Genomic DNA, 17,544 nt, shown 5'->3' with positions numbered 1-17,544 from the left:
ACAACAAGTGCTGGCGAGGATGTGGGGAAAAGGGTACACTTGTACATTGCTGGTGGGACTGCAAATTGGTGCGGCCAATTTGGAAAGCAGTATGGAGATTTCTTGGAAAGCTGGGAATGGAACCACCAATTGACCCAGCTATTGCCCTTCTCGGTCTATTCCCTAAAGACCTAAAAAGAGCATACTACAGGGACACTGCTACATTGATGTTCATAGCAGCACAATTCACAATAGCAAGACAGTGGAACCAACCTAGATGCCCTTCAATAGACAAATGGATAAAAAAAAATGTGGAATTTAAACACAATGGAGTATTACTCTGCATTAAAAAAATGACAAAATCATGGAATTTGCAGGGAAATGGATGGCATTAGAGCAGATTATGCTAAGTGAAGCTAGCCAATCCCTAAAAAACAAATGCCAAATGTCTTCTTTGATATAAGGAGAGTAACTAAGAACAGAGTAGGGAGGAAGAGCATGAGAAGAAGATTAACATTAAACAGGGATGAGAGGTGGGAGGGAAAGGGAGAGAGAAGGGTAATTGCATGAAAATGGAAGGAGACCCTCAGGGTTATAGAAAATTACATACAAGAGGAAGTGAGGGGTAAGGGAAAAAAAATAAGGGGGACAAATGAATTACAGTAGAGGGGGTAGAGAGAGAAGAGGGGAGGGGAGGGAAGGGGAGGGGAGGGGAGGGGGGATAGCAGAGGATAGGAAAGGCAGCAGAATACAACAGAGACTAGTATGCAATATGTAAATCAGTGGATGTGTAACCGATGTGATTTTGCAATCTGTATAAGGGGTAAAAATGGGAGTTCATAACCCACTTGAATCAAAGTGTGAAATATGATATATCAAGAACTATGTAATGTTTTGAACAACCAACAATAAAAATTAAAAAAAAAGAAAAAAAAGATACCACATCTAATTAAGATTCTCTTTATAAAAAGAACAGAAATTAACTTCAGAATGTTGGGCAGTTTTTGCTACCCCCCATCTGTTTTGCTTCTGTTAATAAAGCTAAGTTTGTCTAACTTCATAAAACAGATGGTAACCATGTTGGTCTCTCACTAGAAGGCATTTTCTACCACCTCTGCTAGACATGACAGGATTTCAATTTAGGAGTTATGGGACCCAAATTCAATTACTTTCAGAATTTTTGGTACTATAGTTCATTGAATACTTTTGTTGATATGGTCCAATTAAAAAAAATGTGAGGAGTTATATTTTTCTTGGGGTTAAGAGTATTTGGAATTTTTTTTCTGAGCTTAAAATAAAATCTTACTTATTAAAGAACTGTTTCTCCCCACAACTCATATCTGACTAAATCTTTTTTTTTGTCATTTATTTTTTAAAATTATTTATTTATTTTCATTTTTAATTTTTTTATTGGTTGTTCAAAACATTACAAAGCTCTTGACATATCATATTTCATACATTTGATTCAAGTGGGTCATGAACTCCCATTTTTACCCAGTATACAGATTGACTAAATCTTTAGTTCAAGAATTGTTTTCTTTAGTTTATTTGCTAGGAAGTGTTCTTGAAATTCTGTTTGTTTATGTTCATAAAGTTTATATCTCTGAACATCTTATATGTAACAATTTGGTTAATTTGTAAAAATTTTCAGGTAATTTAAAATGTTCTGGGGCTGGGGATGTGGCTCAAGCGGTAGCACGCTCGCCTGGCATGCATGTGGCCCGGGTTCGATCCTCAGCATCACATACAAAGAAAGATGTTGTGTCTGCCAAAAACTGAAAAATAAATATTAAAATTTCTCTGTCTTTTTTTTTTTAAAAAGCATTGTGTTGTGTCCATCTACACCTAAAAAAATAAATAATTAAAAAAATGTTCTGATTTCTTTATTAGAAGATTACGTCTTTGAGTGAAAACCTGAGCTTTCCAAGACCTAGAGTGAGATTTGAGGGGGGTGATTTGGCAGGAAAGAGGAAGAGGATAGGGCCACAGGTTTTCCAGAAGCTTTTCTTATGAGAATGCTGTTCCCAGATTCAGTGTTTCATTTATTTAAGAATTGAATAGCAACCTCTTTTCCCATTTCAAAATGGAAATCTTTCGTATTTTTAGCATAGGATGGATTTAATATAAAAATGTGGAAAATGAAGTTTTCCTGCCATAGTATGTAACCCCCAATTAAAAAAAAAGATTATTATTTTCTATTTAATATATATCTTTACAAACTTTTTTTTTAGTAGTTCTTGGCATTTTTATTAGGTTAAAAATGATTTTAGCATTGACATTTTGCATAGTGTAATGAAACACAAATCATAATTAGAAAACATCTTGGTGTTAGTTCTCAAATTCATCTTTTGCAATTCCCGGCTTGCTGACAACTGCTCTCTTTACAAACTTTTTAATGCCTTTGCAAGTAATACAGTCTCAAATTAGGTCATGTTCTTAAAACTTAATTTCTTTCACTGGATGCTTCAACCATTAGAGACATTTCTTTATTCATATAATCATTAAAAGCTGTGTATTTCCTTTAACCACTGTTACGTAACTGCAACTCCCATGTATTGTTATGTTGTGCTTCATTTTCATTTAGTTGAACTTATTTCATTCAGTTCTAATATTTCAACATATTAAAAAATATTCCTCATGAATTAGAAGTGTTTAGTTTTTAAATATCTGGGAATTTTTAAAGATCTTTTTCTGTTATTGAATACTCATTTAATTCTGTTGTGGTTTTAGAGTTTCAGGCAGTAACATGAAAGTGGGGCTGCTTCATTTGAGGGAGAGTCCATGGAAATGGGAGAAGGTACTAGAGTACCACTTGCTTGTGGAGTTCTTTTCCTTTGTCACTTGTGGGGCAGTCTCAGGTACAACTAGGGTTTTTGAAGTACATAGTCTGTAAATTGGTTACTAGAAAATGATGCTAAGATGAGGAAGATAACATCGAGGAAAACACCTGGTACAATGTTAGGTGATTGTTTCAAAGTAGGTACTGAAAAAGCTTTATTGTATGATTAAAATATCCAAACAAGTGAGACATTAATAGAAAAATAACATTTCTTTAATGCAGTATAAATTGAGACTACCAGGGGAGGAAAAAACATGCATTTGCCTAACCCAGATGAAAATATTTGAATCTGTATATGCTTTCAGAAATATTTAATTCCAGTGTTTCTTAAGAGGTTGATATTTTTGTATAAATGATGATATTTATTATTTTCTTTAATGTACTTTTCACTGTCCAGGATAAAGTATTGTAAAGCAGGTAGTTTCTATTAAAGAAGATACAATTACTTAGGTCTATAACAAAATAGTCAGAACTAAGTAAAATGATAAAATTAATACCTATACCTGTAAATATTTTAAATAGGTATAGAAATGATTCTTGACAGCTTCCTGAATGCTTTCTCATCATTTAGAGTAGGGATCAGAAAACTATTGGCCTATGCAATAAGAATATTTTTTACATTTTAAAGAGTTGTAAGAATAAAACAAAGAATAATCTGTTTTGCAGATGTAGTGACCCACAAAACCTAACTTATTTATTGTCTGTCTGGCCCTTTAGAGAAAAAGTTTTCTGATTCCTAATTTAGAGCAGAAAGTAATTTGTATTTAAGAATTTCACCCTTCACCTGCCTCTAAGGTGTCTTTGGTTTCCTGTCTTTGAACATGAAAGATTTGGATTTGGAGAAGTCTGGAGCCAACTTGCTCTCTTATGCTCAGAATCAATTATCCCACATAGAAAGAAAAACTAACAAAACAGTTTCACCTTTTGAAAATTCAAAAAGGAAAGGATGATAATAGTGACTGATAAGATAACATGGCATATTTCTTAGCCATTTTGAACTTATCTAAGAAGATACCATCAAAATCTTTTCAGTGACTGATGGATCTTGAAATAGGAAAAATTGGTATCAGTCTCTATTTCAAAAACTCCATTAAGGGTTGGGGTTGTGGCTCAGTGGTAGAATGCTCGTCTAGCATGCACAAGGCACCGGGTTCAATCCTCAGCACCACATAAATGTACAATAAAGATATTGTATCCACCTAAAGCTTAAGAATAAATATTTTTAAAAAACTCCATTATGCAGAGAAGATTGCTAATGAACAAATTGTTCCTTTGTTTTTCAAGAATTGTGTTCTTTAGATCATTTTAGGTTTGTTTTTATATAATACATAGGTTTACACATTAGTTTTTAGATCTATCTTAAGTTTTTAGAGATGTCTTAAGTTTTTACTTCTTAAATTTTGATTTGTGTATGTGCAAATTAATTTTATATTGATGTCTAATATTTTGCAGGATGACTGTCTTTTGAAAGTATGGTATCCTATGACTGGTTGGAAGTCTTCAATTATTCCTCAGGATCACCATGAAGTGAAAAGGAGACAGACTTCTACTCAGTTTTCCTTTGTTTATTTGGCACATCCCCGGGCAGTGACAGGTTTTTCATGGCGTAAAACTAGCAAGTATATGCCCAGGTTAGATAAATTTAACATATTTTTATATGTTTATAAACATAATGAAAATAAAATCCTTTTACTGTGTTGACATGGTTGTTCAACAGAATAGACACTGGAGTCAAGCTGTCTCAGTTCAGGGCCTGCTATTATCACTAGCTTTATGAGCTTGTGACTTTATCTTTTGAGCTCTTTATGCTTCAGTTTTTCTTTCTGTAGGATAAATTTAATTTATCTAAAAACTAAATTTATTTCTGAGATACCGCCTCAGAGAGTTATTGTGAGACGAAATGTATTTGTGTGTGTGAAGTACCTAGTATGTGCCTGGGAAATGTTAGCTGGTATTGTGAGTAGTAACTGTCATACTAGAAGATTCTAAGATTTATATGAAAGTAGTAGGAAAACACACAGTGAGGGCAAATAAAGTATAGTAATAAGCTGTCAATAATATATGTGGTGATAACGTATACAGTGAATAAAATGTATTTTTTTAATTTTAATTTTTATTTTATCTTAGGGCTATCAACAGAACTTTCTCAGAGAATTTTTCTTATAGGGGGCTTTACTAGGAATTGAACCCAGGAGTACTTTACCACTGAACCACATCCTCAGCCCTTTTTATTTTTATTTTTGAGACATAGTCTCACTAAGTTACTTAAGGCCTCTATGAGTTGCTGAGGCTGGCCTTAAACTTGCAATCCTACTGCCTCAGCCTCCTGAGTTGTTGGAATTACAGGCATGTGCCACCATGCTCAGCCTTTTCAAAGAATTTTTTTATTGTTGTTGATATTCCACTGTAAATATTTGTTTTTTTCCCCTAATGTCAATCAGAAGATGCTGCCTTTTTTTTTTTTTTTTTTGAGATGATGACTTGCTGTGGTACCCAAGCTGTTCTTGAACTTCTGGGCTCCATTGATTCTCCTGACTCAGACTCCTAAGTGCTGGGATTATAGGTTTATAACACCATGCCAGAATTCAAAGTATTTTCTATTACATCAATGCTCAATATCCATGGGACATTGTTTCTGGGACCTCTCACAGATACTAAAATCTGTAGATGCTCAAGTATTTTATATAAAATGGTATAAATTTTTCATCTAATCTACATAATCTTCCTATATACTTTAAACCCTCTCTAGATTACTTATAATACCTAGTACAATGCAAATACTATGTAAATAGTTTGTTATACTCTATAATTTAAGGACTAAGGACAGGAAAAATGTCTGTACATACTCAGTACAGATGCAGTTTTTTCCTCCACAAATATTTCCAATCTGCTGTTGAAAATCCGTAGATACAAATTCATGGACATGAAGGGCCAACTGTGTAAAATTTCTCTTATTGTTTTGACATCTCTTAAAGGTACTTATAAAATTAGTTACAAAACAAGTTATACAGATGATTCTTGTATTGTATATACGGATCTAAGAAAGCTGTTTGACATTCAGAATCTTACATAGACATTTGTTTCCTCCATGAAGTAGGGTTATTTCACTTGCTGAATGAGAATAGCATACATTATATAGATGCTTAGGAAAAGAAAACAAGGGAAATGTATACATTTTTGGACTTCAAATTTAAAGATTTTTCTATTTAAATTATTCACATATCTTGAAGACACTTGTAATATACTTTTTTGGCTGAACTAGATTCTGTATAAACATTTTTTGAAAGGAAAATCATTTTTTCTCTCACAGTAAGCAGTTACTTCAACTGCTTGGTGCTATGATGTTTTTACTGAATTTAATAGACACTGGTTTATAGTTTGTAATAATAATTTACAGTTTTATTATGAAGATGCTTATTTGTTTGCCTATTTATAGTTGCTTGAATTATAAGAAGTATGATGCAAAATAAAACTTCTGCCATAAGGCAGATTATTTAATTACATTTAATGGTTTTTATTATAATCATTCTATAACTTACAAGGGTTTCTTTTGATGTTCTGTTTCAAAAATAATATTCCTTGAGAGAGAGAAAGAGAGTGTGTGTGTGTGTGTGTGTGTGTGAGAGAGTGTGTATGTGTGTGTGTGTGTGTGTGTGTGTGTGTGTGTGTGTGTTTACTGGGGCTTCAGAGTCTGGTTTTCAAGCTGCTCATATGTAATCAGACCTTAATTTCTATTGCTTTTATCAAGAGCACTTCCCAGTTTTTATGATTGTACAGTGATATAGGATTTTAAGCTCTTTGATTGCTTCTTCCCATACAGTGTTTTATATTAATGTCATCTTCACACATGAAGAACCAAATATTAATAGCTTTTAATTGATTAGTGGAATTGTTATTCATGGAAACCTTTGTTTACTTCTCTTTGATGTTAGGGGTTCTGTCTGTAATGTGCTGTTAACTTCATGCCATGATGGCGTGTGCCGGCTCTGGGCAGAAACTTTATTACCAGAAGACTGTCTTTTGGGTGAGCAGATTTGTGAGACTACTACTTCCAGCATTGCCAGCACCCTTTCTCATTCTGGAAGACAAAAAGACAGAATACAACATGCTCTTGAGGTATTTTATTATTTAAAGTGTTAAATAAATTTCAAAGATATTTTTCTGTCCCAAATTCATAAGCTAAGATGCAGATGGTACTTGTAATGATGAAATTTATAGCAATAAATTCTCATTTATTTTATGCTTGTGAGTATATATATTTTATGCCACTGTAAAGCCAGATAGAAATAGTAATGATCTCAGACATGTAGTCTAGGTAAGTCATGTAATTATAATTTTTATTTTGCATATCAAATATCAAAGCCTATGAAAGTAGCTAAACATGTAAAGGTTTTTGAAATTAGTTGTAATTAAAAGTGTCTGGTTTTTGTTTCATGAGGTTTAAACTTTATTTTTATTTGTCTCATTAAAAATGACCATTTGTTCCTTAAGAATAAAAATTTTGTTTTTTTAACAAAACAAGAAAATCATATCATTGCTTTATACTAAGGTTGAATATTTTGAAAATGAAATCATTGTTTTCATTTTGTAAATATAGTATAAAAAAAGGTTCTTTATAAAAGATTAGATTATTTATGATATATACCATCAACTGTTGTGTCTAGTAGGGATTAATGAATAAAATGAGATCTACATATATCTTATTGAAAATTATCAAAAATTGCTTAAACATAAGTTCCTCTTTTTCTTGTGACTATTTTTATTACATAGGAATTCTTATTCACAAATTAGACTAAGAAAAGGAATGTATAATCAAACCAATTCAGTCATGCATGTTAAATATATTTTTCTTCAAAAGATTGAGATCATATAATATAGAAATGTTTTATAGCTTATTTTTATACTTAATATATTATCAGCATCTCTCTACATTACTAATTATACTTGTACATTATATATTTACAGTAATTGTTTAATAGTTGCATAATCAAAGTGGTTTTGCTAAGCAGAAATATTTTATGAGTTGAATAGTTTAAGGATATGGTCCTTAAAAATTTTATATAAAGTAGGGAAGCTATGATACTATTTGTTATTGGCCATTATTTATATGCTTTTTACAATATTCAAAGCATAAATGAAATTAAAAGTGGAAGTCAGAACAGTTCCAGTTATCTTTTGTTTTGATATTGAAATTTAGTATAAGACAGAGTCCTAAAATGTTAACTTAATCTTTATATTTATTTATAATCATTTACATACATAAACTCATGTAACTTTATTTTTTGGTACTGGGGATTGAACCCAGAGGTACTTTACTACTGAGCCACATCTCCAGCACTTTTAAAATTAAAAAAAAAAAAAAGTTTATTTTGAAACAGGGTCTTATTGAGTTGCTTAGGTCCTGGCTAAGTTGCTGAGACTGACCTCGAACTTGAAATCCTCTTGTCTCAGTCTCCCTAGTTACTGGGATTACAGTCATGTGCCATCATGCCCAGCTACTCATATAACATTTTATCTTCAAATTACATAAAGCCTTTGGAGACTAAAGGTTTTTATATCATCCATGCTGCCTAATATGTTGTTCTTCAAGTGTTAAAATGAATTACTAACTGTGACATAAAATAAAACAAAAAAGATTGGTAAACATGTAACTACAGATTTGACAAACATTTCTATGTTTTAATAATGTCATTAATAATTATATTAATAATGTTACTTAATGATGTTATTAATAATTAAAAATATATATTTTAAAAAAGCCTGATTGACTCTAAGCAATTTTGCTTTCTGATAGCCTTTCCTATAAAATTCCTGTTAGGTCTGTATAACTGTATATATATTCTTTTTTTAATTTCTTTTAAAAATATTTTTAGTTGTCGATGGTCCTTTATTTGATTTATTTATATGCGGTGCTGAGAATCAAACCCAGGGCTCACACATGCTAGGCAAGTGCCTTGCCACTAAGCCACAACCCCAACCCCATGTATATATATTCTTAAATTATACTTTTTGTTACTAGGAGAAAGTATCATTGGTATTTGGTCACTTTTGCCAATATAATTTAAAATTATGATAAATGTCAGTGATCTACTGAGAATAATTTGATAAGCAGTTTGGACCAATGGAAATAAGAAATCCATAGTAGGCTAGAGGCAGAGGACATACCATAGAACTGATAGTGTTTTCTATATGAAAAGGGATAAGGGTTAGAGAAATTGAAAAGGAAGATCAGATATATTACTTTAATAGAGAAATAATTGATAGCATGTTAGTTTATTTAATTGAATGTGGGAAACAAAGGAAAATAATTAGAAAGCATGATATTGGGGCTGGATTAGGTTAACAGATTAAAGAAGTACTGTGAAATGGGGTTATGATGTGAAGAAAAGATCATGTCCAAAATAGTCCACATGAGAAGGTAAGCTGGTGAAGAATTCCAGTCATACAGATCTATTTCAATTTAAATCACATAGGTCAACACTTGAATAATGAGGACTTTCCTGTCTATTCTTATCTAAGTAGGTTTCTCTTGTTATTTTAGTACCTAGTTTTCTTCTTTATATTAGAGAGAATTTAATTTGGTTGTTTAGCTCACTGTTTAGTTCTAAGGAAGAATTTTGGTAGGCAATATTCTTCCTGGTAGGAAGATTCAGTAGTTTTATTTTTACTGTTCTGATTAGGAAATACCATTTCAGTAGTTAGAGACCTACTGAAAGCAGTCTTTGAACCTCCTAATCTTAACCAGAAGTATTTGTACCTTGAATAAGTATTTCTGAGAAATTTATAAAAACTGTAAAGAATATATTCAAAATTGTTCTACCATAATTATGAAAGATGAGGCTGGGTTTTGGCTGAGTGGTAGAGTGCTTGCCTAGTAGGCACAAGGCCATGGTTCAGTCTTTGGTACCACTATCACCACCACCACAAAACAAAACGAGAAAAAATAAATGAAAAAGTTTTTCTTAAAATTGTCAGGTTCTACAGGGAGGAAAGTCTTAAAATTTTTAATAACCAACAGTTATTTGGGAGTGTGGGAGTATAATCTAGTGGTAGAGTGCTAGCTGGCATGGTGAGAGACACAGTTTGATCCCCAGCACCACAAAAAAGAAGAGAAAAAAAGAAGAAGGAAAAAAAAAACTTCTTTGGTTAGCATTTATTAGACCTTCCAGAGTTGGGTTCAGCAACTATCTTTTTATTTTAGACCATTCACCATTTGAAAAATTTAAGAAAAGGACAAAGGAGATCTTCTGTTCTTGTAACTCACACTGATTTAACGCCTGACCAGATGGCAACACATGAAGTTCAGAGACACATTTCCCACCATGCCAATGCACTGTGTCATTTTCATATCGCAGCAAGCATCAACCCTGCGACAGGTAAAGGGTAGTATGGTTTTATTGCTTCTAAATGTGTTGAGGTAAGGTAAAAAATTGAAAAGTGTGACTAATTTTTATAACCTGTTTTTAATTTTATGTTATTATACCATGTTCCCTTTAAAAATACTTATTAATTGGAATAAGAATATGTGTGTGTGTGTGTGTGTGTGTGTGTGTGTGTGTTAAGAATGGTAACCATTTCTTAAAGTGTATGTGTGTATGTATATATTTAAGAATGGTAACCATTTCTTAAATTGGGTGCATTAGTCAGCTTTGCATTGCCATGACCAAAATATCTATCTGACAAGAGCATCTTAGATAAGGAAGAGTTATTTTTGCCCATGGTTACACAGTTTTCAGTCCATGGTCGGTTGGTTTCAAATCAGAAACATCATAGTGGAAGGGGTGTGGTAGAGCAAAGCTGCTCAGCTCATGGCAGCCATCAATGAGAGAGAGGGGGTAGGGAAGGAGGGTTGTGGGGGAAGTTCCCTAGAGAAGGTAAACGCTTTCAGGGTAGGACCCCAGTGACCTACTGCCTTCAACCTGCTGCATTGGGAACCTTGTGTTAAACACGAGACTTTGCTGGGCATTCAAGATCCAAACCATAACACTGGGATTTATGTAAGTCTCAGGGTATGACTTCCATAAGTGTTTTTGAGCACCTTTGTCTAGAATCTAACAAGGGTTCCAAGTAAATTAGAGCTTGATTGAATCTGGAAACACAAATGGTGGTAGCCTAGTTAATTAGTAAAATTTGTATTTAATATATATGTTTTTAAAGTTATAGTATAATATCACATATAAGTGCACCACATTTCAAGCAAATACTAATTTTTAAAACATTCACTGAGTTATTATTTGCTAAAAATAGTTTTTTTATTTATAGAAATAGGATTTAGGATATGTCTTTCAAATAGTAAACTTTGCTAGTATAAGGGTTCTGCAGTACTACTGGAACCAGGCTTTGGGAACAAAGAAATCATTATCTGATAAACCACTACCAAAAGAAAAAATTGTAAATTATGGCTCTAGATTAAATAAATTACTTTTTTGAGAAAACATAGTTCAGTGAGCAAACTAATTTTCATACAGGTTTTTGTTATAATGCTAGGCAGGGGTGGATTGCTTAAAAAATGGGGAAGATTTTTGTCTTTTATTTTGAGATTCTCTATTTTTTTTAAAATAAATCTGTGTGTTCTCTCTCTCTCTCTCTCTCTCTCTCTCTCTCTCTCTCTCTCTCTCTCTCTCTAACACAGAACCTTTATTTTACTTAGTTATTTTTATGTGGTGCTGAGGATTGAACCCAGGACCTCGCATGTGCTAGGCGAGTGCTCTACTGCTGAGCCACAACCCTAGCCCCAAGAGATTCTCTGTATTTTATCTAGTTTTTTCTATCAGGATTTGAGAAATTATAGTAGAATGTATTGATGAACTTAATGATAAATGATGGCAGTTTATAAGTATGTATTGCTGTCACACAAAGTACACTTTAAATAGCTTCTTGGAAAATATATTTTCTGTACTAGATTATTTTTTAACTATTATTTATCTTTATTCTAATTAGTTATACATGATAGTAGAATGCATTTTGACACATCATACATAAATTGAGTATAACTTCTATGTAAATAAAAACTACACTGAGATTTCATCTCACTCCCAGTTAGAATGGCAGTTATCAAGAATATAAGCAACAATAAATGTTGGCGAGGATGTAGAGGAAAAGTTATACTCATATATTGCTGGTGGGACTGCAAATTGGTGCAACCACTTTGGAAAGTAGCATGGTGATTCCTTGGAAAACCTGGAATGGAACCACCATTTGACCTACCTATCTCACTCCTTGGTTTATACCCAAAGGACTTAAAATCAGCATACTATAGTGATGCAGCCACATCAATGTTTATAGCATCTCAGTTCACAATAGCTAAATTATGGAACCAACCTAGGTGCCCTCCAACAGATGAATGGATAAAGAAAACATGGTATATATATACACCATGGAATTGTACTCAGCCTTAAAGAAGAATGAAATTATGGCATTTCCTGGTAAATGGTTGGAGCTGGAGAGTATCATGCTAAGTAAAATAAGTCAATCCCAAAGAACCAAAGGCCAAATGTTTTTTTTCTGACACTTGGGTGGTAATTCACAGTAAGGGAGGAGTCTAGGGAAGAATATAGGTACTCTGGATTAGACAGAGGGAAGTGAAAATAGGGAGGAAATATGGGGGTAAGAAGAATAGTAGGATGAATTGGACATTATTACCCTATGTGCATATATGGTTACATGACCAGTGTACAACCAGAAGAATGAGAAGTTATACTCCATTTATGTATAATGTGTCAAAATGCCTTCTTGAATATTTTAACTATTCTTTTCAGTGCTTCTTTATAACCGTATCTAAATGTATTGTTTTCCTTATATCTCCTTTTACCCTTTCCTCTTATGTGTTTAGTATGAGGCACCTTTTATGCTGGCAACAACATATATGAGTGCTTTTATTTAAGGGCATTATGTTTTTGTTTTGCCTAAAATATATGAGAAAGGCTATGAATAGCCTAACATTATTGGTAGAACTTTTATTTATATATTTTATTGAAATGGAGGTCTGTTGCTTCAAGATGAAATGGGTTTTGTTTTTAAATATTTGTTATATAAAGATGATGTTCAGTAAGTACATATTTCAAAGGATGATCTTTGGTAGTGGCTCTAGATATGTGCTGTTCAATACAGTAGCTGTTAGCCATGTGTAATTATTTGAGCATTTGAAATGTGGCTTGTCTGAATTGAGATATGCTATGAAATGCACACTGGATTTCTAAGATGGTATAAAAAGAATGTAAAGCATTTAATAATTCTTTTTATATTGATAATTTTATATTGATTTAAATTTTGCATATATTGGGTCAGATATATTACTAAAATTAATTTTACTTGTTGCTTTTTACCTTTTATAACATGGCTACTAAAATTTAAAAATTACCTATATGCCTTAGCATTTGTGGTTTGCATTATATTTCTATTGGACAATGCTGTGATGAGTGATTAAATGTTATTTTGCTTCTATTATCCTTTTCAGCCAGACAATTATATTCTAAGAATGTCTTTATAATTTCAAAATACTGATTATTTTAGGTTTTTATCAATTAACTTTTTTTGGAGGGGGTACCAGGGATTACACTCAGGGGCACTCGACTACTGAGCCACATCCCCAGCTCTATTCTGTATTATATTTAGAGACAGGGTCTCACTGAGTTGCTTAGCGCCTTGCTTTTTCTGAGGCTGGCTTTGAACTTGCAATTCTCCTGTCTCAATCTCCCAAACTGCTGGGAGTACAGGCATGCGCCACCATGCTCGGCAATTAACGTTTTTTAAAATAATTGTTTTTTTAGTTATTGACTGTGATGAAGACTTAGCTTCAAAATAAAATGCAGCTAGTAATAGTCTGCAGTAAATTCCATCAGTATTAGAAAGCTTGGCTTTTAACTGTATACACTGTCCTAATCAGATGGAATAGAATCATAGTTGTACTCTGTCCATATGAATTGCGTCTCAGACCAGATGCAGTGATGCTTGCCTGTAATCCCAGTGGCTTGGGAGACTTGGGCAAGGGGATCCTACTTTCAAGGGCATCCTCAGCAACTTTGAGAGAGGCCACAACAACTTAATGAAACTCTATCTCAAAATAAAAAGGGCTGGTGATGTAGCTCAGTAGTAAAACACCTCTGGGTTCCATCCACAGTGCTGTTACCCCCATCCTCCCAAAAAGAATTGGGTCTAAGGATTGGATATGTTGGATATTCTTGTAGCTATTGGACCTTGTAGCTATTGGAAAAATGATAGCATTTTTCCTAACTCTCACTTTTTGACCAGTTTTATCTATATTTTTCTTAGCCTACCTGTATACTATTTAAAAATAATTTTGTTACAAATGTTTAACATTATGCATTCATAGGTACTGCATTATAATTCCAACTTTTAGGCTGAACAAACTGATTACTAAATTAAACTTTTTGTATTGTTAGGACTTGTACTTTACTGTTTTTTTTTTTTTTCAGGGAAAATTTTTGAACTTACAGTAAAATCAAAAGAATTGTACAGTGACTATTACAGTATTTACTCATATTTTCCATGTGTTAGTATCTTGTCATATATGCTTTTGTTTTCTTTCTTTTTGCATATGTACACGTGTGTGTGTGTGTGTGTGTGTGTTTGTGTGTGTGTGCATGTTTTTGTTCCCTCTTCTAATATGTTTTGACTGGCCATTTGGAAGTAAAATGATTGATATTGGTCTTCACTCCCTAAATACTTTACAATATTACCTAAATATTTTAGAATTTAATTCTGTTTTTTTCTTTTCCTTCTTTCCATTTTATTTATTTATTTATTTTGGTGCTAGGGCTTGAACTTGGGTGCTTTACTGCTGAACTGCATTCCCAAACCTTTTTTTATTTTGTATTTTGAGATAGGGTCTTGCTAAGTTTCTGGGGGTCTCAATAAGTTGCTGAGGCTGGCCTCAAACTTTTGAACCTGCTGTTTCAGCCTCCCAAATCTCTGGGATTATTGGCATGCATAACCATGCCTGGCTCATAATTGTCAAATAAGAAGGGGATTTGTCTTCATAATCACAATACTATTACTGTATTCATGGAATATGGATAAAATAATATTATAAAATATATAGTTTATATTTAAACCTAGATTTTTTTAAAAAAATACATTTGATTGTTATTTCTCTTTAAATTCCTCTAACCTAGAATAGTCCTTCTCTCAGTTGTCAAAAAAAAAAAGTCTCTGGTCTCAAAAAATTGTCTCTCAGTTGTCTTTTAGAATGTGTTGCAGTCTGAGAATGTTTTGCAGTCTGAATACTTGTCCGTTATAAAATTTAGGTTCAACATTTTTTAGCAATAGTATGTACATAGGTAATGTAGTGTTTAATAGGATTATTAACTTATAAATCTTATTTTATATGAATTACTTCATTTTTATCATAAAATCAGGATTTTCCTCCTGATTAAGAAAGAAAGGGGGCGGGGGATGTGGCTCAAGCGGTCGTGTGCTGGCCTGGCATGCATGCGGCCAGGGTTTGATCCTCAGCACCACATACAAATAAAGATGTTGTGTCCGCCAAAAAGTAAAAAAATAAACATTAAAATTAAAAAAAAAAAGAAAGAATAACTTAGAGCATTAAGATTTATATTTGTTACCAAATTCAACCAGAGTCTTCTATCTTAATAGACTTTCACTCCCTTTTGCAAAGGACAATTTTTTCTTTCTGTTGAATGAATAATTCATAATATGGATTCAAATTAAAGAGATTAATTTTTTGATTTAGTTTGTTTCTCATGAGCTTATCTGTATCGTGGATTTCAGTTACCCAAATGGAGAAATTCTGCTATACTTAGAAATTTGTCTGCTTTTTGTATTCTTTTGTGGCATTGTTTCCTCCCAACTTTTCAGGAAAGTTTTAAACATTCAGAAAAGTTGAATGAATAGTACAGTGAATACTTTTACATGTTCCACTTAGATTCAACAGTTGTTAACATTTCACACAGTTGCTTTATTCTCTCCATATACGTGTGTGCATGTGTGTTCATGTGTGCATATGTGTGAGTGAATTTTTTCTTAATCTGCCCTTGTCATGGCACATCACCCTTACTACATAGCTTTTAGCAGGTATCTCATAAGACTGAGGAGCATCTCTTACATGATCATAATATCATTATTATACCCAAGAAAATTACAAATATTTCTATAATATCTAATATTCAATTCATATTTAAACTTCTCCAGTTATCTCAATTATAGCTGTTTTTTTGCTTTATCTTTCCATCTCCCTATCTCCAAACCAGGACTCAATATATGCATTGGTGTAATTGGGTTTTAAATTAGTACTTTAATTTCATGTGAGTCTATATCATTAGTTCTTAATATTTACATTTATCTTTAAATTCAGTTAAGGTTTTTTCAAATATTGCTAGAATTATGTTGACTTATTGTTTAGCATCTTTTCTGTGTAAGTTTTTAATTAGTTATTATAAGTACTAACCATATTTTTAAAGAAATTAAAAAGTCATATTAAAATCTTATCTTTTTTGATCGTAGATATTCCAAATGTCCTGATTGGCACTGCATTTAACATTGATGATGGAAATGGGGGATTTGTAGTTCACTGGTTAAACAACAAGGAATTTAATTTTACATCATCAACTGAAATATTTATGCATCAATTACGAAAACTTTCAGAAAAACAGTTAGATCATGAAGGTGATGAAACAGATAGAGAAGATGAAGAATGTTCACAGGAGGAAAGAGAAAGAGGTTTACATATGAAACTAGACCATGGTTAGTATCCTGTGTTCAGATTTTTCTATCTCTGAAGTTAACAACTTTCTTTTGTACAGCTTTTAGTTTGAAATATTTTCTTCTTTTTACTTTCCCATTTATTCCATAAGTATTGATCATCTGCCATGGACCAGGCACACTGTGTTAATATTATCTAACTATCTATCTCTATCTCTCTCTCTCTCTCTCTCTCTCTCTCTCTCTCTCTCGTATGTATGTGTGGTTCTGGGGATCAAATCCAGGGAATGGTTCATGCTAGGCAAGTGCTCCTACACCCCCAGCTGAAAGTATATGTTTTGTTGTAACAAATTGCTTTGAGTAATATATTATTTCAGAAACTATATCCTTTTGGGGGGAATAGGTTTTGCTAATCTTAATAATAATGGTAATATGAGTGAAATAGTAAATATAGTAATTTTCAATTCAGACCAGAGAATAGTTTTCCTGACCATAAGTCAAAAAGGGGATTTGTGGTTTCCAAAGGTATAGTCTTAATGAATAAGTGAATTTTAATAGCATTATTTAATATGTATTCCAATAAATGTATTTTCTGATTCAGAATTATCCCTGGATAGAGAATCTGAGACTGGTACAGGATCATCAGAACATGAAGATGGAGAAAGAGAGGGAAGTCCTAGGATCTGTTCACAACCTAGCATCTCAATGCCACTGCCTACAATCCTGCTTGATCGGAAGATTGAAATGCTACTAACAGAATGGAATAAGAATCCTGACATGCTTTTTACAATACATCCTGTAGATGGTACCTTTCTAGTGTGGCATGTAAAGTATTTGGATGAATATAATCCTGGAATATTTAGACAAGTCCAGGTATATTTTTCTGATGAAGCAGTTGTTATATTTCTTAAAAGAAGAAATAGATGCCATGTAGACCTAGCAGATTTTGTTTTTGATAAACAATTTAAAAAAGAGTATTTTTGCTTTTGAAGAGGACCAATGGCCATGCATTTTGCAAACCTAGCTAGTTAAAGAAAATGAATTTT

The 17,544-nt window shown here is 32.6% G+C and overlaps 1 protein-coding gene across 5 annotated transcripts in view; it reads left to right on the top strand.

The window, feature by feature from the left end:
- Dmxl2 (Dmx like 2) overlaps positions 1-17,544 on the top strand; it is a 146,974-nt gene that overhangs the window by 38,476 nt on the left and 90,954 nt on the right. For all 5 annotated transcript variants that reach the window (XM_076850786.2, XM_076850784.2, XM_076850787.2 and 2 more), the window contains exons 7-11: positions 4,271-4,449; positions 6,751-6,934; positions 10,020-10,194; positions 16,301-16,540; positions 17,100-17,371. In XM_076850786.2, the coding sequence (XP_076706901.1) occupies positions 4,271-4,449; positions 6,751-6,934; positions 10,020-10,194; positions 16,301-16,540; positions 17,100-17,371 (1,050 nt within the window). The remainder of the gene's footprint in view (positions 1-4,270; positions 4,450-6,750; positions 6,935-10,019; positions 10,195-16,300; positions 16,541-17,099; positions 17,372-17,544) is intronic.

The sequence above is a fragment of the Callospermophilus lateralis genome, chromosome 3 (genome assembly GCF_048772815.1).
Source record: "Callospermophilus lateralis isolate mCalLat2 chromosome 3, mCalLat2.hap1, whole genome shotgun sequence".
NCBI lineage: Eukaryota > Metazoa > Chordata > Mammalia > Rodentia > Sciuridae > Callospermophilus > Callospermophilus lateralis.
This window is presented reverse-complemented; position numbering and strand designations above follow the sequence as displayed.